This window comes from Bidens hawaiensis, unplaced genomic scaffold (genome assembly GCF_021521415.1).
Source record: "Bidens hawaiensis isolate Kalapana, Puna unplaced genomic scaffold, B.hawaiensis_p1.1 tig00419365_1, whole genome shotgun sequence".
NCBI lineage: Eukaryota > Viridiplantae > Streptophyta > Magnoliopsida > Asterales > Asteraceae > Bidens > Bidens hawaiensis.
The window spans coordinates 28,214-53,254 of NW_027504836.1; the positions used below are offsets into that span (position 1 = coordinate 28,214).

General features: G+C 33.4%; 3 protein-coding genes and 2 pseudogenes across 5 annotated transcripts; 4 read left to right on the forward strand and 1 right to left on the reverse strand.

Moving 5' to 3' along the window:
• Positions 1-364: 364 nt before the first annotated feature.
• LOC143608426 (twinkle homolog protein, chloroplastic/mitochondrial-like) lies at positions 365-4,472 on the forward strand. Its single transcript, XM_077083472.1, has 12 exons — positions 365-482; positions 579-694; positions 1,349-1,404; positions 1,686-1,737; positions 1,825-1,926; positions 2,238-2,318; positions 2,438-2,521; positions 2,605-2,670; positions 2,762-2,878; positions 3,307-3,348; positions 3,446-3,531; positions 4,241-4,472. Exons 1-11 carry the CDS (start codon positions 365-367, stop codon positions 3,509-3,511), a joined length of 900 nt encoding a protein of 299 aa, XP_076939587.1. The 3' UTR covers positions 3,512-3,531; positions 4,241-4,472.
• Positions 4,473-5,214: 742 nt separating this feature from the next.
• LOC143608405 (prefoldin subunit 6-like) lies at positions 5,215-7,002 on the reverse strand. Its single transcript, XM_077083454.1, has 5 exons — positions 6,915-7,002; positions 6,755-6,825; positions 6,397-6,521; positions 5,883-5,943; positions 5,215-5,563 (listed from the first exon to the last, which is right to left on the reverse strand). The coding sequence occupies exons 1-5, from the start codon at positions 7,000-7,002 to the stop codon at positions 5,516-5,518; spliced, it is 393 nt and encodes a 130-aa protein (XP_076939569.1). The 3' UTR covers positions 5,215-5,515.
• Positions 7,003-9,212: 2,210 nt separating this feature from the next.
• On the forward strand, positions 9,213-14,198 carry LOC143608443 (putative ALA-interacting subunit 2). 2 transcript variants are annotated; one of them, XM_077083483.1, is made up of 10 exons: positions 9,213-9,242; positions 9,352-9,409; positions 9,905-9,966; positions 10,040-10,114; positions 10,198-10,314; positions 10,402-10,472; positions 11,201-11,498; positions 11,875-12,164; positions 13,778-13,857; positions 14,068-14,198. In XM_077083483.1, exons 1-9 carry the CDS (start codon positions 9,240-9,242, stop codon positions 13,830-13,832), a joined length of 1,029 nt encoding a protein of 342 aa, XP_076939598.1. In that variant the 5' UTR covers positions 9,213-9,239; the 3' UTR covers positions 13,833-13,857; positions 14,068-14,198. The 2 variants fall into 2 exon arrangements, with proteins under 2 accessions (XP_076939598.1, XP_076939597.1); XM_077083482.1 differs by lacking the exon at positions 9,213-9,242 and having other exon boundaries at positions 9,378-9,469.
• Positions 14,199-14,386: 188 nt separating this feature from the next.
• LOC143608442 (pentatricopeptide repeat-containing protein At2g36980, mitochondrial pseudogene) lies at positions 14,387-16,734 on the forward strand (annotated as a pseudogene).
• A 1,287-nt stretch (positions 16,735-18,021) lies between these two features.
• On the forward strand, positions 18,022-21,881 carry LOC143608410 (uncharacterized; annotated as a pseudogene). The gene is made up of 11 exons (XR_013149248.1): positions 18,022-18,567; positions 19,068-19,252; positions 19,340-19,420; positions 19,772-19,814; positions 19,885-20,012; positions 20,089-20,215; positions 20,292-20,372; positions 20,701-20,817; positions 20,913-20,974; positions 21,228-21,330; positions 21,715-21,881. The product of XR_013149248.1 is annotated as an uncharacterized LOC143608410 (transcript).
• Positions 21,882-25,041: the final 3,160 nt, after the last annotated feature.

The following is a 25,041-nucleotide window of genomic DNA, read 5'->3' on the forward strand; positions in this document are numbered from 1 at the left end:
CAAAAAATAAAGAAAAAAAGTGGCAGTTGATCGTGAAAAGGCTCTAGAGGTTTTTGATGAAAGATTTATTTTATCAACCACCCAAAATATGATGACGGGAATGTGATATCACCCGTCTACTTAAGGATTCTTCTTATCAAAAGCCAATTAATGTTGATAATGTTTTTTGAGTTGCACCATTTGAGTTAACATTTAAGACTTGGATTGATATTGTGAGTTGTGATTTGAAGGAAGGGTCGTTTAGTTATTTATGTTTGAAAATGAAAACAAACAGGAAAAAAGTAGTATTGTATATATTTATACAATACAGGCTCCCTAATCCCCTTAATCTTTTCCCGCTATTGCTTCTTCTTCGGTTGTCCAAATGATGATATCTTCTTCGGCTCAAGGATTCTTCCGTTCAATTCGAACATCATCAAATTCTATGCCTTCGCTTCCGCCTTGCTGTTTTCGCCGCTTAAATTCTAATTCTAATTCTTCAGGTTTTACTTACTGCTATTTTGTTTCGTATTTCGTTTAATAGTTAGACATATATTAATTTAGCTTTACTGGATGATGATATATATTTTTTATTCAAGTAAATTTGTCGTCAAATCATGAACAAGTAGAAGAAGATGGTTTGAAGCACAAGGTGGAGAAAATGGGGATAAGATTCGATGATGATGGCCAATACACTTATCAAATTTGTCCTCTGGTAAGAATAAGAATCAATATTCATCATTCATTTACCGGTTCATTCTTGTAAAACTCACTAGGCCCTAGTCGCTAATTTATAGACATTAATTTTCTATATCCAGTTTTTCAAAACCATATTTTACTTGAAAACTCGTTATTTTTTTTTTTCATTCTGTTATGTTATTATTTTTTGTCGAAACTAAAAAGAATTAAAAAAAAATAAAATAAAAAAATATATATGTATCTCATAGGAGGCAATATATGTAGATTACGAGCTACATATCTTTTTTGTTTAATTTCTTTTTGGGTTTGGTAAAGATTAATAATAACATATAAAAATAATTAAAGTTACAAATTTAAAAATTAAGTGTTTAAAAATGGTTTTCACAAGTTTTCCGATTTGTTTTTTACCGGTACGAAGGCCGATTAGGTGAACTGATAGCCCTCTGATTTTTAATTAATCACCGACACAACACTGATTGGATTGCCGGTAAACATTTTGATGTTGAATTCAAATATTGCATCAAAATTTTGAAGAAAATTAATTTAGGAGCTGACATGCTTATTAATCTGAAAATGTGTTGGCTTCATCAGATAATTTTGTTCCAAACTTTGTGCAATTAGCTTGCTTGAAAAATTAGGATTTATATGGAATTAACTTGTGTTGAAACAGTGCAAAGGCGGGCAGTCTAAGGAGAGGAGCCTGTCATTCCATGTAAACCAAAATGAGTAAGCCAGTCTCTTTGTACCTTATCGACATTGCAGTCCAAACAACTTACTTAAGTATTTCAAAACTCATATGAATGTTAGTTTTTTGGGGAAAAATGTTTGCGTTATTGACCCTGTATCAAGTACTTCATATAATATTCAAATATGCAACAAAATGTATGATATTTCTTATTCAAAACAAGAATTGTGTTGAACTTGTAGTGGGAATGAAGAGTGTTTGCTTCCATGTTTCATTACTGTCTCAAACTTCTTAGAGAAGTTATGTTTTCTTCTTGTATCAGGAAACTTGCAATATGGAGATGCTTTAATTTTGAATGTGGATGGGCTGGTCATGTATGTATACTTGATATTTTGTGTCTTCACTTTATCTACTTAATGTTGGCGATTAAGTTATGTGTCAGGTATCTAATGCTGTTGCAGGTTTTGGCAGATGTAGGTCCTACACAAGATGGACACAACAAACTGAAGTTTTCTAAAAAGTTGACTGAAGAGACTTTGCGGTTAGAGCCATTAGGTGACGAGGTACTTCACTGTAGTTTGTAACCTTTGATATAGGTAGATAGTTTTGTAGTTTAAGCTCTTAATCTTTAGTGCCAATTTTTTTCAAGATTAAACAACTTAGTTCTTAAGCTCCGTGGCTAAAGCCCTCAAACGTGACCGAATCGTTTTGAAATAATATCAATGACAAGTCAATTGGCTTATTCTTGAACACATAGATACTCCTTATATTCACATATGTCCCAAAAGTTAATCATCAAGCATACAACAATATGTGAATGTGATATTAATCATATAGACCTTTATGTTACTAATAATGTTATTACATGCTTCAGCTGATTAATTACTTTGCTGAGCGAATGATTTCGGCAGAGGTATTGCAGAAAAATGCTGTTATGCAAATGGTGGATGATAAGGTATATATTGAAATATTACTTTTAGTTTGTGTAACTACAATGCTTCAAATGTTTAAATCTGTTACATTTCCTTAATTTAACTAAAGTGATGCATTATGTCATTTCTTTTGCATGAACAGAATGTGATAGCTTTTACATATAGAAGGAAAGGAGAGATTGTCAACTGTAAGTTTCGCAGCATAACAAACAGAAAATTTTGGCAGGTATTGTCAACTTTATTGTTTGTAAAAGATGCATGGACTTTTTATAGCATCCTAAATAAAAGAGCTTTTGCTAAAAACTTCAGGCGAAGCATGGAGAAAGGATATTATATGGAGTTGATGGAATAAATGAAGGAAACGCCATTGTTATAGTAGTAACTTTTAACCAATTTGATTTCTTATGTTATTAGATACATGTATTTGTGTATGTATGTGATGACTTTACTTAAATGGCGATAGTAGGTTGAAGGGGAAATTGACAAGCTGTCAATGGATGAGGCTGGAATACTGAATTGTGTTAGTGTTCCTGATGGTGCACCTCAACAAGTGTCACTAAAAGCATTACCATCTAAAAAACAGGTTAGTTGTTCACTCTTATGCAGGTATATAATGCTTATTTTTAATAAAAAAAGAGTCCTTTTAGTCATTTGACATGGAATTTGTACCTAGTAATCTCCAATAAATAATGCCTCTTTGTTTAGTATAATACATTTCTAGCCTTTTATTTTTTTGTCTTTACCATGTTGACTTGTATAGAATATTTGTGTCAAATGAATGACTTTTAAGATCATAATTCGATAGAGGGGTAAAATGGTCATTCATCGTCGTACACAGTCATAACAACAGTTTTCATGTATGGCTTAGTCAACAAACCATAAAACACCTACTGAGAAATATTGAAATAGAACTAAGATAATAAGAATCATTTCATCTGTTTTCATAATCAGCCTAAAGCATTTTCAGTTATATATCAAAATGCTTATATATTGAATTGTATGTATTATCAGGACGCCAGATTTAAGTATCTACTGGACTGCAATCTCGATAAGGTATGTAATCTTCTTCCTTTTTTTTTTTTCATTTCAGTTTTATTAGTAATGATGTAAATATGTCGTTTATGGTCATTTATGTATATATTTGTAGTAGGCATCCAAAATTATATTGGCAACAGATGGTGATGGACCTGGTCAAGCCTTAGCTGAAGAACTTTAATGCAGACTTGGAAAAGAAAGGTTCTATAACTGTCAATTATTTTACCCAATTTGAAGATAATAAAAACTAAGATCTAGAGGCGGAATTTTTGACCCGTTTACTTATAAATGTGCCCATTTGGGTTATTGCTAAGCTTTAACGGGTAAAATGACGAACAAGTTAAAAGAAACAGGCTGAATGGCTCAATAGTAGCCCAAAATGGATTTTTAATGAAAAACTCTCCTAAATCCATATATTAGAAAAACTTGATGTTTTCGAAACAGCATATTTTTTTAATTATATTTGATACTAATATGTTTATATTATAAAAATTGGTAAAATGACGGACAGCTTAAGAGAAACAGGCTGAATCAGTCAAAAGTCGCCCGAAATGTATTCTTAATGTAAAAAAATCCCTCCTGAATTATTATATTAAAAAAGTTAGATTATTTTTAAACAATATATTTTTTTTAAATTATGTGTTTATAGGTCAAACAGAACAGACACGTTCGTAACAGAAATAACCTGTTTCTCCAAAGTTTTTTATTTGGGTGTTCAATAAATAATTAACGTGTCAAGTATGCTTACAAAGACTACCTCATTTAATAGATTTATTTTATATAAATAAATCAATTTAAAAGGTTGTAAACGTTTAAAATACACTTTATTGCTTATTTATTTGATTTGACCCGTTAGGGATAACCCTAAACCTGACCACTATTTAATCATCTTGTATAACTCTTTTGGCAGATGTTGGCTTGTAACATGGCCTAAGAAAGACGAGGTCACGCGTTACAAGGATGCAAATGAGGTAACATGATTGTTTTTTTTTCAATTATTTATTTGATTTTGAACATTGCATAGTAATATTTTGCCGGGATAGGTTCTTGTGCATTTAGGTCCGGATGCATTGACGCATGTTGTTGAAGCTGCTCAGTTATATCAGGAGAAGAATCGCATTGAAGATCTAACCTTTTCTTAGGAAAACGTTTCACCATTACTATACAACATGTTTTAGTGTAGGATCAAATCGGTTACTATGATGCTTTCTTATGTGTCCGGGATCCAAATTTTTGTAACGCAAATGATGTTTCAATGTTGGTTCTTTAGAAAAATGGTGTTTTTTTTATATTTCTTTTTGGTAACTAGAATTTGTTACATAGAAAACTCACAAATTGTCAATACCCTGTTAACTTCTCATGTAAATTGCAGCTTGTGTTGAGTATGTGGTCATCAAGAGGTTGTGGCACCTCAACCTTTCGAAGGTTAAAGTGTTACTTTTAGTTGATTTGATGATATTAGGCTTTATTCGCTAGATATGTGTCATTACACCATGGGATCATTAGAGTAGCTACATACAGTTCACCTAAGAATGTGGATCTATACTACAAATACCTAGCATTGCGCGTCTAGCAGATAATGTAGTTTTCGATTGCGCGTCTAGCAGATAATGTAGTTTTCGATTGCGCGTCTAGCAGATAATGTAGTTTTCGATAATGCATAACGTGTTATTCTAAATAATGTCAAGACTAATGAGTTAAGTGCATAGGCGTTCATTCGGTTTCAACCTGAATATTTGAAAACCAAACCAAATACTATACGGAAAGCCTAGCAACCTGAGTTATACTTGTGTTTTTATTTGTACAACTCATTACAGAAATCAAGAAAACAAAACTCAAATCAACAAACACCCGAAATAAAGAGTAAGAGTATGTCTCATATATCATATGGTAATGCTCTGTTTGAGATTTGTGTCGAAGACATGCGTAAAAATACTAAAATGAGTCTTTGAAGGTTTTAAGCATTTAAACAAAAACTAAATCTAAGTTTTGAAAATGTTTTAAGCATTTAAACACACTTTACTCAACTTTCTAGAGACAAAATACAACCCAAATTCAAAAAAATAACAATAAATGGATCAAACCCAACACCCCATGCAACCCAAATGCTACCACCGAAGAGTACACCTTCAAAAATCCGAGAAGAAAAAAATTGCACTTTGTAAAACACTCTTCTCAATGCAAATTAAGCCTTAGCTTTTCCAGCCTGAATCCTTTGTTGCAACTTCAAAATCTGTTAAGAAACATCAACAACAATGGTATTTGCGTAACTTAGAAAAGAACAGATATTTCACGCAAATTTGACTTATTTATTTATTAATTATGTCGACTGAAGAACATTTTGTATTATCTTAAAAGAAAACGAGCCAAATGGGTCGAAAGTAGACCGCATTAGCTAGTAATTTTAACGCATAAAGTCTCCTAAAACATGTTTTCATCATGAAATATAATTATTGATAAAAAATATTTTTGTAATCATTCTTGACATAATTAACAAATAATAAAAAGAACTTGATATATAACATATAAATGAACAAAAAATTATAACTGACCGCCTCTTTCTTGCTATTTAGCTTTTCCTCCAAATCCTGAAGAGTTGAATCCAAACGCTTCCTGTTGTAAAAATTACATAAACCGTTGTATTAAAAGGCAATTTCGTATAGTACACCAAACATTGCAATAATATCATAATTTGCCCAACCAGAAACCTAATATCAATTAAACTCATTTGAAGCACTTCAGAGTTGATATTCACCCATTTCATTAAATACAATTTGTAATATGACCATTATACCCTCGTATTCCCTTTAAGACTTTAAATTCTCTTAACCTAAATCCTTACATCAATGAAGGGTAGTTACGTAAAAAATTATGAAATTGGGTATGTTTAATATTGTGTTTTTCAGTTGTGTAAATACGATATTATTCTGTATTAATCAATTACTTCCTTCATTGCTAATGGAGAAAATAATTCAGAAAAAACTCAATAAAAGAGACTTATGAAGTCAAGTTTTTTAGCAAACAATTAATCATTATATTTAACACTTTAGCATAATCTAAACTTACAGTTCAGCTGAAATATATTCGATTCTCTTTCGAACATTTGCATTTGCTTCTGCAAGATCCTGCTTTACGAGCACTGGTCCTATTAACTTGTACACATTTGCATCTTCATTCAACAGATCCAACTCCTTTACAACCACAATAAAAAAACAGTTACATCTCAAATAATACAAGTTATTATAAAGATTAATACTTTCACATGCTACACTGAAATTCAATACAGATTCAACTTAAACTCAATACTTAAAACCCTGTATGTATTCAATCAGACCAAAAGACCAATATAATATTATTCCTGATGTTGACCTAAAGCAGCAAGAGTGAGTGTGGTGTACCCAAATAAATGTAATGAATGACCTACCTTAAGAACAAGCTCGTTTTCACCAAGCTGGATGGTGTACTTCTTTCTCACTTGGTGGTTCTTTGATATATCTGTATATATTAATAATAATCGATTAAAATGAATTAAATCCCAACCAAATCTGATTAAATAAAAAAAAACAAAAAGATGAGTTAGTTACCCTTTTGGATTTTGCTGAGATCGTTGGCTTTCGCCTCCAATTCTTTCTGCAATTCTCGTGACGATGAAGAAGAAGAAGCAGCAGCCATTGAAGACGATGAGTTAACAGTAATTTTGGGGCGTCAAATCAATTATATTATATTTATATGGGCTTCACCTTTTTAACGGGTCTCCCAGAAACGGGTTAAACCCGAACCACATGTTATTTATAATTGATTTGGATCGGGCGGGTCATATACAATATTTTGAATTTATACCGCATAACTTGTAATTTGTGAAGTTGTAATTTTTCAACACACAACACACCCATCTAATCATATACTCTTAAATTATAAACGGGTTACCTGGAACCGATTTACAAAGAAATGTGATTGGAAAATATCATGGGTTTGTGATTAAACGGATTTATGCAAGTGAATGTAAGAAATAAAGTTTTTTAACACTTACTGTTCCTAATCCTTTAGGAGGTACTGATAAAATTCTACTTGTTATTACTCAAACTCATGATATTTCCGTGAAGAAACCTTTAGGGAAGACTCTATAAGTACACTAGCATAGTGTGATAACCGAAGAAAATGTTTTGTAAGTAATTTAAACAATAATTAAATAACAATATTAATATGATACTTAAAAAAATGTATTTGACAAAATTCATGTTTTTAGTTGATATGCATTTCATTTAGTCAGGGTTTAGATGCTTTTGTTAAAATAAAGTTATGATGTTTTTTGATTGAATTAATGAATACTCTATTTGGTTCATGTTATTACTCGTAAAAAAAATACCTTTTAATGTACTCACACACACATATATACACACATACGCACGCGGCGTATTTAGTTCCAATCATAGTTTGCTCACAATACACATTAACATGAACAAAACATTCAACACAGAGAAATACTAACTCATTATATGTCATCTCATAGTTTGCTCACGTTAACAGGACTTTTCCTGTAGTTTTTTTTTGTTCAAACATACATCTAGTTGCAAATCCATAACTTGGTCTAATTGTTGTAAATTTTCAATGATGTAGTAATGTTTTTTTTTTCGTGCCTTCCTTCGGGTTTTGGAGGTTGGTTTGTGGCTTCGGCTTTGTTTATAAAAGTTCACAGTTCTCAAACCAACTTGTTACTAACCCACCATCCAACCCACCCCATTTACCCTTTGTTCCGAGTTTATTTAAAGTGGAGTACACAAAATTTGTTAAGACCATACACAATACCGGTTAGGGCTGTAAATGAACCGAATGAACACAACAAGGTCTTTGTTTGTGTTTGTTCGTTCGTTAAGGAAATAATGTGTTCACGAACGGTTCACGAACACTTACCGAATGAGATTTTATGTTCGTGTCCGTTCACTAAGGAAATGAATGTGTTCACGAACGGTTCACGAACATAAGCGAACACAAATAAAATCAACAGAGCCTAGCGATTGAGACCGACGTATTCATCAATGTGAATAATGAAAGTCTGTAAACGAATCGAACAAACACAAACAAGGGCATATACGTGTTCGTTCATTTAACTTTAAACGGATACGAATACTTAATCGAGCAAATATTTATGTTCCTTTTCGTTTATTTAAAAAAAGAACATTTGTGTTCGTTTATATTTATTTGTTTATAATCTAATCTAACGAAACATAACTGAATAAAGATAAACGAACATAAACGAATATAGATGAACAAATGTAAGTGAACACAACAAACATAAACGAACATAAATGAAAACACTTCAATGAACACTTCAACGAACACAAATTAAAAAATATATAAAACTTTTAATGGACTCATCCAGATAATAATTAATTATTATTGAACACAACAAACATATACGAACATAAATAAACAAACATAAATAAACGAACGTTCATGAACATAAATTAATGAACGAAACATGTGTTCATGTTTGTTCGTTTAATTAAACGAACACAAATTTTTTGTTCGTGTTCGTTCGTTTAATAATTAAACGAACATAAACGAACTTTCCGTCGAACGTATCGCAAACAGTTCACCGAATACTACCGGTTGAAGCTGTATAGATTGGTGTTGTGTAGCAGTGTATCTTGTCTCAGAGCCTGACTTGAGGGTAGAGCTAACATTCCAAAACCCGAAAGTTGTCCTCCGTTTTGTCCGTGCACCCAAGAAAGAAGCCACCATCATCAAATCGTAATCCCTAATAACCACTCCACTCTTCCTTCCTTCCTTATTATTATTATTATTATTATTATAGATACCTTTCTTTCCTCAGATCACAGGTACGATCTGTTTCTGTTCTTCGTTACCACAGATTGATTAGATTCATTCACTTTAATTACCATTTATCAATGGTGGGTTCTTCCAATCTCTTCTGTTCACTTTCACTTAAATCACCAATTCTATTCTCTCTGTCTGTCTGTCTTATTATGTTTTCATTTCCATGCTCAATTCAATATATAGGATCACAGGAGACAACAACAACAACAACAACTCATCAGCATGGATGTCGATGGCGGAGGTATGTCCGCCGATATTAATAATATTAATATTAATCACCCTCTTCACGCCCGTTCCAAAGGTAATTTACTAACTAACTAATTCATCCTTCATTTTATTTAAATATACATACGTACATAGATTCAATTAGGCATAAGTACCATTACCATCTTTTTTAGGTAAGTTCGACAACCCGTTACCCCTAAATTAAGCATAATTAGTATGCTCATATTTTTATTCGTGTCAAAACACATTAACTTTGACCCATATATTCTATCTAAACGTGTTAAACGAGTCACAATATATGTCTTAATTGAGTTATTAGCCACTCACTATATTAAGCAGGCTAACCCCAACACGACCCGTGCTTTAAACGGATTATTATATATGCCAACCCAAAATCTAACTATATTTGTCGTGTCTTGTCCGGAATCACTATTACCATTATTATTCACATGTTTTCACATCGTAACTCGACTTCAAACTTCATCAATAATATTCATTTGTGCTTTTGCAGCTATACACCAATTCACCCAACAGACTCTCCCTGCTTGTAAACCCGTTCTAACACCAGCATGGGTGAGTGCACTGCAAACACACAAAATCTTTCATGTGAATGGTGTCATACATATCAATTATTATTCTTTTTCAGGTCATTGGGACATTCTTTCTCATGGGTGCCGTTTTCATCCCCGTTGGTTTAATCTCAATTCACGCTTCACAAAGTGTAATCATCAGTTTTTTCGGTTTTGCATTTACAATCTTTTGTTTAAATGGGATTTATAAAATTGTTTTACATTACCCTTGTAGGTTAATGAAATCGTGGATAGATACGATATTGATTGTGTACCCGACACGTTTAAGAGCAACAAGATAGCTTATATTAAGAATGCATCAACTCCAAAGAGTTGCCACCGCTATTTAAAGGTGATTCTGTTATTAATGGTTGACTTTTTTATAATTATTAATGGTTTGTTGTATGTCTTATTAAGGTTTACATTATGTTTGTTGCAGGTGGATAAGCCTATGAAAGCACCAATTTACATATATTATCAGTTGGATAACTTTTACCAAAATCACAGGAGGTTAGTGCCTTTTTGTACAATCTTTTTCCGATTTCTTTGTTGGAATTTTGGTTTCGTTCGCTTAACTTAAAGTCTTAAACCGAACAAACGATCGAACACCGACATTTTAAATGAACATGGTTTCCATGTTCGTGTTCGTGTTCATGTTCATTCATTAAGAAAATGAATGTGTTTGTGTTTGTGTTTGTGTTCGTGTCCGTGTTCATTTATGTTCGTTCATTAGCTATATAGATGAATAGTTAACAAACGTAAATGAACAAACATGACTGAACATAGATAAACTACATAATTGTGCTCAAACCAATTAAAAGTAAATGTGAACAACAATGTAATAGGTTAAAAAGTGAATAAAACGAGACTAAATCGTTATGAGCCTAAAACATTTAAATGAATATATTAACGAATGAACACTAATGAATTTAAATGAACCAATGTTCAGTAACATAAATGAACGAACGATACATGTGTCCATTTTCGTTCATTTAACAAAATGAACATATATTTTTTGTTCATGTTCGTTCGTTTATTAAATAAACGAACTTAAAAGAACTTCTTGCCAAACATTTCACTGAACGTTCGGTTCGTTTACACCTAATTTTAGTATCAACTTTGTATTTTAGCATTATTTGCTTGTTCCAAATATGGGATGCATTAGATTTTAAGATGCCAAGCCTAGTATTTATCTTTAATGATTAATGCATTTTGATTAATACGTGCACTTAATGTAGGTATGTGAAAAGTAGAAGTGAGGATCAACTCCTACATGGACTAAGATACAACAAAACAAGTTCATGTGAACCACAAGCATTTGAAAATGGTCTTCCGATTGTCCCGTGTGGGTTAGTTGCATGGAGTTTATTTAACGACACATATTCCTTTTCACGCGGAACTAAAAAGTTGAAAGTTGAAAGGAAAAACATTGCATGGAAGAGTGACCGCGATCACAAATTTGGCACCCAAGTTTATCCTTTCAATTTTCAAAATGGCTCTTTTATCGGTGGTGGAAAGCTAGATAAAACTATCCCGGTTCGTTTATTAGCTAAATTTTCATTTACTTCTCTTTATAGGTGGTAGGCCTGTAAATGAACTGAGTGAACACGAACAGAGTATGTTCGTGTTCGTTCTTTTACCTTTAACCAAACAAACGATGGAACACGAACAATTAAACAAACAGGGTTTTCTTGTCCGTGTTCATTTGTTAAGAATGGAACATGTCCATTAATCGTTAACAATATAAACAAACGGTTTGTTTAAAAACTTTTGTTCATGTATGTTCGTTTAAAAAATAAATGAACTTTTCACCGAATGGTTCACTGAACGTTCAGTTCGTTTACAGGTCTAAATGTAGATGATATTATTGTGCTGAAGAAAATTTCTTATATTTGTGTATTGAGTCAATCAGTTAAGTGAACAAGAGGATCTTATTGTGTGGATGCGGACGGCTGCGTTTCCAAGCTTTCGTAAGTTATACGGGAGAATTGAGGAGGATTTAGAAGAAGGTGACATCGTCGTCGTACGCCTCATGAATAATTATAATACTTATAGTTTTGGTGGGACCAAGATGCTTGTGCTTTCAACATCAAGTTGGCTGGGAGGAAAAAACAGTTTTCTTGGAGTGGCTTATATCTTTGTTGGCTCTTCTTCTATTCTCATTGCCCTCATTTTCTTGCTGCTTCACGTAAAAAATCCAAGGTACTTGTTTATTTTAATCAATCCTTCTGCTATTTTCATGCTCTATGTTTGTGTTTGCTTTTAATACTAGAATATTGAAAGTCCATCATTGAGGTCCCAGGTTTGAATCTAGCTTCCACTAGTTTCTCGCCTTAACCCTTGAAGGCCACCTGTCCAGTGTAAGCTACACTTTACTCGGTTTCACTGGTTAGCAAGGTATTGGTGGGGCCATGCAAGATTTCCCTGATGGGTAGGTTCTCGCGGTTACCAAAAGGAAAACTATTATTAGTGTGCACTGCAATATATATGTGTTTGTGCTTGTATGGATTTGTTGCACATGAGCTTGCATACAAGTCCATTGAAATTTTGTTACCTTTTTGACTGATAACAAATATCTTATCTAGTAAATCAAGCCAAGTTGATAATAAAGTGGCACTATTTATACATCTGATCCATTAGTCTCTGTTTTATAGTATTATTCTCCATTGGAAAATACGTTGCTATATGGGCAAACTAGGTGCAGGAGGCTCCTGCATGTGCAGGATCCGGGGATGGTTGGGCCAACTCGGGCCAACTTGGGCCTGATGTACACATCCTTACCCTTCTGCAAGAGGCTGTTTCCATCCTGCGACTCCATGACACATGGCAACAACCTTACGACTGTTTCAATGTTTGCCCAAGAATATGCTGCCATATGAAACATTTAGTACAAACAAACAAACAAACACCCTTTAATATCCCACCCGAAGGTAGGGTTTAGGAGTGAGATGAGAGCAAACCTGACATAGAGGCTGCTCGCGATGAGACCCTTGGCTCATCAAATCTTTACAATTAAGCTCGTAGAAAAAGCCGCATTGGTTGTCAGGAAAAAAAATCCTGTCTTAATTAGGTAAGGTAAAAACCATTTAATGCAGCTACGGGGGATATTATTGTCAGTTTGAAACAACTTGTGATAACAGGAGTTTCTAGAGAGAGAGCTTATATCTTGTCTGCGCTTCATTTCATCCTCGATTCTGTTTAGTATACAAACGACTAACCAACATATGTCACACTGTTATAGTTTCTACCCTATACTTTACACAAGTGGTCCTTTGGCTATTATTGACATATCAACTTGTGAACAACTCATTGTATTGATATAATAGTTATGATATGCTGTCTGGATGGTATTATAACCAATTGGAGTCTGAATTGACCAAAAGAAATCAGACCAATGACTACATTCATGAGTTGCATGTTTGTGACATTCTTTCTATCTAGTGGGGAAGATGCATAGATTACAGGACCTTAGGGCCTAGGCAGTGTTTGAGCGGGTCAAACGGACTTTTTTAGTATTGGTCAAAGGTCAACACTGGTAAATCTAAATGACAAAAATCGAGTGATTGAAAAAGGTAGCATAAATATGTTGCTACTGATGTGGCCAAAACAGGAAAGTAAATAAAGCCATGCAACTCTGTAGACTAATTAGACATGACCAAAACAACATTGGACAGCCCTGGTTGAACCTTTAAAGACCTTAATTCTATATATATTATTTGTGTATTTTTTAAACATTGCGTGCTAATTTCATCAATGGTTTTATCTATAACAGTTTTAATTAATTAATTTCTATCATTTTCTTTCTTTGTTAACAGACCATACGGGGACACGACGTACCTATCTGGAAACAGGAAGGACATTTCTAGTTAAGTGGCAGCCTGCATATTCAAAGAAGGTATTGGATCATGAAAAAAACACCCTAATTCTATATTTTAGTGGTAAATAAGCTACCAAAAAAAAAAAAAAAAAGAAAGAAAAGCAAGACAGTGAAGTTTGAAGTTATCTGGTGTGTATATGGGATCAAATCTGTCAATCGTCGCATATGTTTATTATGTGGTCAGTGGTCACGCATGGGTTGGTATTAATGTGACTTAATATTCCACAGATGAGGCAAACGTTGAAATTGCTGAACGCGATGATACCTCCAACTTGCTGACAGGACTTTGTCTCTAATGTAAAGAGATTTGAAATGCTCATAGGACTGTTTTCTTTCAACCTGATTTTGTTATCGGTAGACTTGTATATGGATCTGTGATTCTGTTCTAAAGGACTCAGTAGTAATGTTATATGAATTCAACTGTTTCTCCATCTTGTATATTGGTTTTAATTTGGGTTGTGATTTATCTCAAATGGGTCAAATGAGACTGGTTGAAATTTGTAGTCTATTTTTGATGTTATACTGTTTTACCCATTTGGAATACTATTGTACCTTTATTGTTTTTTTTAATCACAATTAAAAATGTTTTATTTAGAATATTTTTTAGTCAACAAAAGTCAAGAACTAGGTCGGGCAGATGAAGGTTCCAGGTATTGTCAGGCTTTTTATCGGGTTTTGGCAGGGTAGAGGTGGAACTGGTTTCAGCGAGTTCAATTTTCGATTTCTTTGAGAAACCGAAGCCTGGTTCGTACCTGCGGTAGTGTAGGACCGGTTTCGGGTTGGGTCCCAGAACTAGGTTTTTGCCCACCTCCGGTCATAGGTAAAGAAATTTGCAGGGGAAAATATTAAGCAAACGTTTTATCTAATAACTTTTAAAAAATTTAGTTTTGCTATTCAAAAAGAGCTAATGTCCAGCTTGTTGCCCGTTTGCATTCTATTTATCCGACATTTTGGCTCAAAAATTGTTATTTGAACTTTCTTGGCCTAAAAAATTGTCACCGTCTGTTCCCATGTGTAATTTATTTTGTTGTCTAATTAGTCATCGTCCCACATAAGCAACTTTCAAACTTGTAGCATAACAATCACATGAGATCATATTTGGTTCAAACAACATCCAAGATCTCATCCCTAGCCAAATCAGGAAGAATTGAACATGCACGTAAACTGTTCGATGAAATGCCTCACAGAGACACAGTGGTTTGGAACACAATGCTCACTTGTTACACCCATTTAAACCTTCACCAAGAAGCCATATTACTCTTCCACCACATGAAAGCAGCATCTACCAACACCAAACCTGATCATTACTCATTCACCTCGACTTTGAGCGCGTGCGCAGGCTCCTGTAATATCCGTTACGGACAAAAGATTCATGCTTTAGTTGTTCTTTCAGGTTACTCTTCTTCAGTTGCAGTAAATAATGCATTGGTTTATATGTATGCTAAGTGTTTGACCCCTTGTAATGCTGATAAAGTGTTTAAAGAAATCGAGTTAAAAAACGATGTCTAGTGGTGTTCGTTGCTGTTTGCTTATGCTTATGCTCATGCTAATCGGTTTCAATCTGCCGAAACTGTTTTTAATTCCATGCCGAATAAGGTTATTATTGCTTGGAATACTATGATTTCCGGTCATGCTCGACATGGGAATATTGATACTTGTGTTGACTTGTTCAAGAAGATGATGCTTGACTCGTGTGATCAAGATCAATGGACTTATAGTGCTCTAATGAACGGTTGTTCTGAATCACAACGGTATGATGTCGGTTGTATGGTTCATGCTGTTATTGTTAAGAACGGGTGGGGTTCAGCAGTTGAGGCTAACAACTCGATTCTCAGCTTCTATGCACAAACCGGTACCCCCGATGATGTCATCAAGATGTTTGACTCGATCAAGACTCCAACCCAAGTTTCTTGGAACACGATAATCGACGCCTACATGAAAATAGGCGACACCTGGAAAGCAGCTATTGCATTTCAACAAGCCCCTGAAAAGAATATTATTTCTTGGACTTCAATGATGACAGGTTATGTTAGAAACGGAAACGCTGAACAAGCTTTCGGTATTTTTGTAAATATGTTGAAAACCAGCATCCAGCCCGATGAGTTCTCGTTTGGAACGATTTTACACGCGTGTTCTGTTATTGCAACATTAGGACATGGTAAAATGATCCACAGTCTTGCGATAGTTCACGGTTTTAATAACTATGCTTATGTGGGAAACGGGTTGGTTAACATGTATGCAAAATGTGGAGACATTAACGGGTCAAAGCAATCGTTCGACGATATTATGGTTAAAGATTTGGTTTCGTGGAACACGATGTTGATTGCATACGGTCTACACGGTTGGGGCGAAAAAGCCCTGAATGTATACGAACAAATGTTATTGTTCGGTTTGAAACCGGATAAAGTGACCTTTATAAGTTTGTTAATGACTTGTAGTCATTTAGGTCTTATAAACAAAGGGCGGGATATTTTCGAATCAATGAGTCGGGTTCACGGGGTTGATCCCGAAACGGACCATGTGGCGTGTGTGGTGGATATGCTGGCTCGAGGGGGGTACGTGGAAGAAGCACGAGAGGTGGCGGATAGGTTTATGGCACGTGGCGTGAGCGAGGCGGTTTTAGGAGGTTGTTATGCACATGGTGATGTGTTGATAGGGAGTGAGATGAGTTATGTGGTGCTTTCTAATATGTATTGTGCAAGTGGGAAGTGGGAAGAGGCTGAGTTGGTTAGGAAACAAATGGATGATAGTGGGGTGAAGAAGGTGCCTGGTTGTAGTTGGATTGAGGTTAGAAACAAGGTGATGTGTTTTGTTGCTGGTGGTGATTTGTGTGTTTATGAGGAAGATATGTGTTCTGTTTTGTACTTGCTTGAATACCAATTGAAGAATCCATGATGATGTAACAAGTAACAAAGGTTACTGTCAAGTTGATAATTTGTTACTTGTGCAATTAAGCAATTCTTTGTTTGTAAATGTTATTCAGTAGTAATGTTACATGAATTCAGATGGTTTGGTTTTAAACTTTTAACTAGAGAAATTTATTTAAAAGTCAGCATGTTAATAATAATAATAAGAAGAAGAAAACAAAAAGAAAAACATTAAAGATATCGAAGGTTTTGAAATGTTTGTAGTTTAATGAAACATGCAACGGATTCTACAATGCATGCCGACCTAGCTAGTTCATCTTTTGGTCTTTTTCCAACATATTCATTCTTCATTATGCTAGCTAACTTGTTCTTCTTCTTTTTCCCAATTATTTAGCCATGGGTGATTCAATGCTACAAAACCAACAGGTAAACTTTCTTTTTTGCTTCAACTATATTCAACATCACATCAATCAGTCTCACTAATTTTAATATCTATATTTGTAACACATATTTTTTACACGTTTTTTTTTGTAATATCTATCATTTTTTGTGTGTTATGTTGCGTGAAAATAACTAAAATATGATAAACAAATTAAGGAGCTTATTTATTTATTTATCCAGCTGCTAGCTATTTTGAGCTAGGTGTGTGCATGGGACAACCGACACTGAAAATTCGGTTTCTGAGGTTTTGAAACCCATTTAGTTTCAGTTTTTCGTTTTCAGTGTTTGGGTTTGGTTTGGTTCGGTTTTGTTTTTTCGGTAAAGGTTTTACCATTTGGGCTTGAAATTTTTGGGCCATAAAATATTAGTCTAAAATAGTGCATTTGGACACTTGGGTCTAAAGATTTAGGGCTAAATATTTTTGTTAATTACTGATTAATTTTGTTACCAGCTAAAATATCCCCCAAAAAAAATTATTAAATTTTTTATAAAAAAAGACATTCAAAATAAAAAAAATGAGATTCCATAAATTCGGTTGCTTCTTTTTTCGGTTTTAATTAAATGCAAAAATGAAACTGAACCGAAAATTCTGTTTTCACAAAAATATAAAACCAAACCGTCAGTTTTTGTTTGAGTTCAACCTTTTGTTTTGGTTTTTATTTATGGATGGGTTTTTCTTCGGTTTCATGCACCCCCTAGCTCGAGCTTATCCTAGCCGAGCGTGAGCAAATTTCACTTCGTTAAGAGTTTTCAAGCCTAGCTTGAGCTGACTTGTTTAACTTCTAGCCTGAGTTCAAGTTGAAGCTGGCTCATTTAACCCGAACTCATTGACAAAGTAAATGAGTTAAAATGGTACCCATCCATATATTAACTAATCGAGTTGATTTCAAATAGGGAAAATACACCCGAGCTCGCGAGAATCCATTTTTCGACGGGTTAAAAAGAGGAAACGGTAACACCTCTATGAACAACAGGAAACCTCTATTTGAATTTATGTGAAAGACCCGTAACCAGAAAATGATTACCCGATCATCCTCGGTTGCAAATCATAAGGATCATGCAACTGACATTTTAGAAACTGTTTCAAACAGTTCATCTAAAGGTTCACAATCAGACCTTATAAAAGACCCTTTTGGACTGTCATTATCTGAATCTGTTGGTTTAACTTCACCTCAGATAACAAATGATATTCAAACCGATCGCGATCTTGAAAAATCGTTTAAAAGTTTTAATAAGAGGAAACAAGTTCCACTTCCATTATGTGCAGCATCTTTTTATTATGGTAGTTTACCACAAATAGATGTTATGGAGACTTGTCAAAGCATTCAGAAGCTAAATAGGTATTTGAAAGATTGTAAGAATGCGGTTAACGAGGGTGTTCCGGGTCGGTTTTTGCGTGTTGTACTTGGACCCATCTCAGGTATGCATGCTATGTAATTATATTAGTACAGGTCAAAGCGGGCTGGGTCAAAATGGATTGACCCATAAAAGTAAATATTTTTCATTACTATAGACTAAATTATTGCGAGAACAAAAAGAACAAACCTGAATCTTTTAATTTTTTCTGCCAGTGTTTATATTTTTAATAACTTTTACTTTTTACGTACAAATGTGTATGCCATGTATATAAAAACAATTAAACTAGTTTTTCATATGATCTTTTTTCATTTTTAAACGTTTACCTACACATGTGTAACTGTGTAAGTTATATGTAGGTTTTATGAAAAACAAATTTTATTTATATACATTTTTACAATATTATATGAAATAATAAACACTGCATTTCAACCATTTTCTTGTATTTTATATATTTTTTAAATTGAAAAAATGAATGGTTTATTTTGTTCTTTCTGTTATCGCAAAAAACTGTCATCCGCGTAGAACCTTCCCATGTATTTACACTGTTGCAACTACATGCAGATGCGGGATCGTTTATTTCAGTTATCATGTATTCGTTCTACTTGCATGAAACCGACACGACCTCTCGGTTTTGCACCGTGCCTGTTATTAACCTTAAACGGGAAGATATTAATTCTCGTGGTGAGCTGGAATGGCTACTTAGTTCTTGCAGCATTGATCGGTCGTCACTTTTATTCATCGATGAGGTAAAGTTTAATTAAAAGAATACTGCATTTTGTTCTCATAGTTATTGATTTTGATGTCTTATGTTTATTATAATATTATCTGAGCAGGTTGATCTTTCATATTATGATCTATTTGGAAGTCTTAAAATTGTTTTACTGAATGCTGATAAGCTTCAAGAGAAACAGGAGGTATTTTTATTTTTATTTTTATTTTACCTCAAAGTCTCAAACGGGCTTTTGTGGGTCAAATGAAACGTTTTATTCAAAAGGAAAACATGTTAGACGGATTGAACGTCGCCCAACATTTATTATAATGCACACAACCTCCTAAATCATTTTATTGCAGAACTATTGTTTTAGTGATCATAAGTCATAACTATCTCACATTAATTAATAACTAAAAAAATTGGATTAATTACACGGATGGTCCCATTTTGACACGTTATCCAACCCACCGGAACTAAAGTTGCGATAATAAAAGATTGTTAGATTTATGATAGAGTAATTTATTTGTTGCCTACTTGTGTCTTCTTGAAACAGGCATTAAAGGATTCTATAATAGAAGTATTTAATTGCCAAAAGGTTAGATTACATGTGATTATTCATATATTTTTGTTGTATTTATAATTAATTTATAAAGTTTAGTATTTGATGTGATTTTGACTTTTTACCAATATGATATTTGACAAATCAGGACGGTTCGTGTTGTGCCCTTATTGCTGAAAAATTTGCTTCGATATCACCCGGGATATTAACAGGGAAGGGTTTCTCTCGCCTTCTGGTAAGCTGTATACAATCATAAGTATATGATTATATAATGTGATGTTTGTAATACATTTATGTATTTGTTCTTGCAGCTAGCAGGTATCCTATTGGATGCTGACAATTTGACTAGTCCTCAATGTACTTCTGTAGATAGATACATGTCAACTTTATTATTTAATGGGGCGGGTCGACTTGGTATCAACGGGCTTTATCAAATTTGTAAGCTTTTTAATTTTGTTTGCATAATTATAAGTTTCTGTTTTTGCATTTGTTTTAATCTTTTTTTTAACAATAGTGAGATCCAAAATGCATGACGTATCCCCGCTTAGCGTTGGTCAAATCTTGCAGAAAGACTTCAGAAAGTGGTCAACAACCGGTGAGAATACATTCTTATCTATTTTGTAAATAATATATCGAGTTAGTTACACAAATAGCCCCAGCGGTTTTGCAAAAGTAACAACTTTGTGGTCTAACTTTAGAAAGTTACATATTTGTAACATGTTTGGATTCTAAAACTTTCACTAAAAACTTTGTTACGTTTGTGTAAAATGACTATTTTACCCTTTTGACAACTAAAAGGGCTGTTCATGTGTTTTACTCGAATGAGTGCATATCACATATTAAACCTGAACGAAATGAGTAGCTTCCATAGTAAAGATTGATTTAATTCTTCTGTTTGACTTATGTTGACTTTTTGAAAATAGGTCAAACTGATATTGGTGGGCCCAGATTGGTTGTAGGGATGAGTGCAGTTGGGATATCTATTTCTCAACTTCTGTCCCATAATGAGACTTCAATTCAAGAGATCATCCTCTTCCAGCGTGAGTATTATCATCTAAAACGCGTTTTAAATGTGATTTTGAATAATCATGATCAGGCAACATGTGTGGTGGTACTTATTGTTTTTTGTGTGTAGAGTTGGAGAAATTAAGTTTGCTCATAGTTATCTCGGGTTACAATCATCAAAAGAATTTTAAGGTTAGGAGATACTTTATCATGTTTCTTGTTAAGTATCCTCACGAGTCACAAATGGTCCGTTTGGTATTTTCAAATTTCACTTTTGGTTCTCAGGTACGAGAAAGTGCATCACCGGTACTCTCACATACCTGATGACCAAAAGTGAAATGTAGACATACTACAGGAACCATTTGTGCCACTTTTTTTTTTATTAATATAATACAATCATTAACATTTTTTTGTCACTTCTGTTTATATTTGAATATTTTTTAAGGAAATTATGATCTCTGCTGAATCTGAGGATCTTATGAAGGACCTCATTCATTTTCTACATACTCATGCTTCACTTCTACCACTTCATGCATTGTACTATCCAGGTTTGATTATATTTCTTTTTCTTCTTCTTATTATTATTAAAATTACCCTTTTCAGTTAAACTTATTTTTATAATGTGTTTTGTTGCAAGAAGAGACCGAACCAGTTAACTAAACTTGTTTAAATAAGTCCGGTTTTCATTCATACTAAACTGGACCGAATCATGATTCGTTTAACCCGTTTGTTTTTTCAAGTTTTCTTAAAAATATGTGTTAAGTCATAACTTAAAACTTTTGGGTATTTTATGCCAAGGTTAAAAAGTTAATAGACGGGTCACATTCGTGTCAACAGACGAATACGTGTGCGGTGTTTTTGGTATTGTTGTGACAGGTTCAACTTGCAAACACGGCCCATTTAGTATTTTAGATTGAAAAATTGTGGTGCAGGCTTAGGTGATGAGATGAAAATATTTAAAATCGATAGTGTTCCATCAAGGACAACAATTGAGCAGCTGCTACAAGATTTTTGTACCACTTAAAAACGCAATTTGTTGTTTCACTAAAGGTGATCCGTTCTGGAAAAACGGAGCGTTTCGTTTAAATAAATGAACGTGAAAGATTAAAAAGGTTAGCTAAGATTGAAATGGGTCGAACAGAAGATAAGGTGTGAAAGTGTATTCAAAAGGCATGAAACCTCCTGAAATTGATTTGTTTGAGAGATATGTTGTTTTAGTGTGACATGCTTATGTAATTATGCTAGATGCATTGTTTTACTGGCTTGTGTAATTTATTATGTTAAATTCTTGTTACACATCTATATGCCCAAGTTGACACATTTTTGTACTTGTATTTTTCATGATTTTTGATGCGCATATATATATTTTTATAGTCCAATCACACTTCGTTATTTAAGGTTGCTTGGTCATGTGTTCTTAAATCTTAAATATTTACTCTTTAGTTTGCAAATGAAATATTTACTCTTTAGATTGCAAATGATACTATAGTATTCACGGTCTCTAAGGTGTGAGATTGGTCTTTAAGTGTGAGAGTGTTGGATTTGTAGGCAATTTGACTTGAAATTTTTAAGATTTTATTCTTTTATAACTTTTAAAATATAAACTTTTACGAAATTCAAAATATACCGTTGCATCATGCTTATTTTTATCTACGTGTTGATATAAATTTTACTTAAAACGAGTCATATCAATTTTTTAGTGAATGTTAAATGAGTCAGGTTAAATTTTTATTGAATGTTTCGATATAATTTTAATCGGGCTCGGTTTTAAACATAATTTATGTCGGCGCGTAGGGCTGTAAGCGAACCGCACATCCGGCGGACGTTCGGTCGTCCGCTCGGCAAAAAGTTCTCTTATGTTTGTCCGTTTAATAAACGGACCGGGCATGGACAAAAAGTTTTCCTTTCGGTAAGCTTAACGGACGAACACGGAGAAGGGCCAAGTCCGTTCGATAGTGTTCATGAACGCCCGGTAAGGTTCATCTGATTACGTCCGGTAATGTCCGTCCGGTATTGTAAGTCTTTAGATTGATCCAATAATGTAATTTAATTGTGAAATTTCTAGTGTTATTAATCACACTTTTGTATTACTACATATGTCTGATGGCTCTTATAGTGATCCACTTTATGTTAATATATTAAGTGTTAAATATATTTGAATGTTATATGGTGTAATTCCAAATTTGTAGGTGAAGTTTTTGGATTTATGTTTGGAATATATATGTAACCGTTTATGTTTGTCCATTAGTGCTCGTTTGTCCATTATTGTGTGTTAATGTTCGTTTACAATATTAACGGCGGACACGAACAAACTCAATTTCTTAATGGACGGACACAGACATGAATTTTCGTTCGGTAGAGTGTTCGTGAACCGTCCGTTTGCCCGTCAAAAGCTTAACGGACGGACACAAATAGGCTCTCGTTCTGTCCGTGTACACCCCTATCGGCATGTATATAAAAATAAAGATGTTTCAACAGTATATTCGAAATTTTATAAAACTTTATACATTAAAACTTATTAAAAAAAAACAAATGATGAGTAAAAAAATATATTATGTTCAAAAATTACAATCCGGTATGAGGCGATATAATTGAGTTTGAAATTGGTCAGAGACGACATAGTTAAATGGAATTTGATATTGTTTACTTGTTTCATGCCATTTGTCGATCAAGCACTGGATACACAAACTCATTGACATTGACGATTTAGTTCAAAAGAGGAGACATTTTGAGTTTCTCTCTCTTTTTTTTTAAATAAAAAAAAGGAACAGTTTGAGAATTTTATTTTATTATTCTTTTTCTTGTTTTGTTAAAAGGGAAAATGAAAGAAGTCAAGTAGCCTGAATAGGTCATGCACTATTACGTGTTGAAAAATGAAAACTAGTACAAGTCTATTGAATTCTTAGTCAACCCTTTAAATTGTTCTCTAAAGTAGATTATTATTTCAACTTTCTTTAAATCCTTTTTCATATCTAATCCGTAGTTAATCCTTTTTTTGAAATTGTTAAAACTAAACTTCTTTTCGGTTAATATAAGTTATCTAGTTTGACTAGTTTCCAAATTTTAACGTCACATATTGCCCTTATGACTCATTATCCGTTATAATGTTCATAGATTTATTTCTCTTTCACTTGCTTTATAAGTTTATAATCCATGATATATTTGATGTGTTATTTTTCGTGACTAGCTTCTTGCTAGTCCTATCTTTTTGTTTATAATATATTTGCGACGTTGAAAAAAAATAGATTTAAGCAAAGTAATGATTTTAGTGTAATACTAAACGAATAATTGGTTTTGGGTTACACTTTGTACGTATTTGTATAAAGGCTAATCTCTTTATTAAGAGAGTATACTTTTACTTGGAGTAACGGTAAACTATAGTTACTAAAAATCTAGATATGTCAATTTCCACTAATACGATAATAATTAGATTTTAGGTGATTTTAATTAAACGGATTATCAACTAAACCCTTTTATAAACATATTGTGTCCTAGTTGATCAATTGTAAACGAAACAACTTACCAACCCTTTTAAAATAAACATTCAAACTATATATATAAACATATTACAACTCGGTCGTCGATTCCAGCTTTACGAGTCGTAAACAAGCCATGATCTATTGTATTTAAAATGTATAAATAAATATACGAGTACCCGAAGTCACCAATATACCACCATCATCACGTCTTTCTTGATGTTTACAATGGTTTGTTTCAAAAAGTTGAAAAAGGGAGAGAGTAATCGAAATTCGAACACCTTCCATGGTGTGATGGTATACACCAGCATATGACAACATAAATGTGATATTATACAGTTGCATTTACTTTACAGACAGACAGACAGGGTTGGCTGTACCTATATATTATTAATAAGACCATCCGCCTCCTTTTTAGAACAACGTGAACCAAACAGAATCCTCATCATATTTTTTCAGGGTAACATAATAATATTCATTCCACCTAAGCTTTCTTTTACAACTTCCTTCATCTGTCTGTCTGTCGTTGACAATTATTATTATTATTGATCGGTTACTGCTCAATCAACTGCTTTCAGATTTTGAATTATCTGTCAATTGATCCTTTCTCTAAGCTGATTCAATTCAGTGTTTCGTAAGTCCATCGATCAAGTTGAAATTTATTTAATAATTCACGACGGTTACATTTCGATTTTTAATTATTAACTTTGTTTGGGGATCTGATTCATTCTTTTCATTTCTAGATTATTATTATTATTATTATTATTATTATTATTATTATTA

Bases quoted from the DNA above. Each gene is read 5' to 3' on its own strand.
- LOC143608405 (XM_077083454.1), bottom strand. From the start codon at position 7,002: ATGGCTGCTGCTTCTTCTTCTTCATCGTCACGAGAATTGCAGAAAGAA. The intron at 6,522-6,754 runs GTAGGTCATTCA...GTGGTTGTAAAG, and splicing joins AAAACGAGCTTGTTCTTAAG to GAGTTGGATCTGTTGAATGA. The intron at 5,564-5,882 runs GTCAGTTATAAT...GTTTCTTAACAG, and splicing joins TAAATAGCAAGAAAGAGGCG to ATTTTGAAGTTGCAACAAAG.
- LOC143608443 (XM_077083482.1), top strand. From the start codon at position 9,391: ATGGATGTCGATGGCGGAGGTATGTCCGCCGATATTAATAATATTAAT. The intron at 10,315-10,401 runs GTGATTCTGTTA...TGTTTGTTGCAG, and splicing joins GTTGCCACCGCTATTTAAAG to GTGGATAAGCCTATGAAAGC. The intron at 10,473-11,200 runs GTTAGTGCCTTT...CACTTAATGTAG, and splicing joins TTTTACCAAAATCACAGGAG to GTATGTGAAAAGTAGAAGTG.
- LOC143608426 (XM_077083472.1), top strand. From the start codon at position 365: ATGATGATATCTTCTTCGGCTCAAGGATTCTTCCGTTCAATTCGAACA. The intron at 1,738-1,824 runs GTATGTATACTT...ATGCTGTTGCAG, and splicing joins AATGTGGATGGGCTGGTCAT to GTTTTGGCAGATGTAGGTCC. The intron at 2,879-3,306 runs GTTAGTTGTTCA...ATGTATTATCAG, and splicing joins CATTACCATCTAAAAAACAG to GACGCCAGATTTAAGTATCT.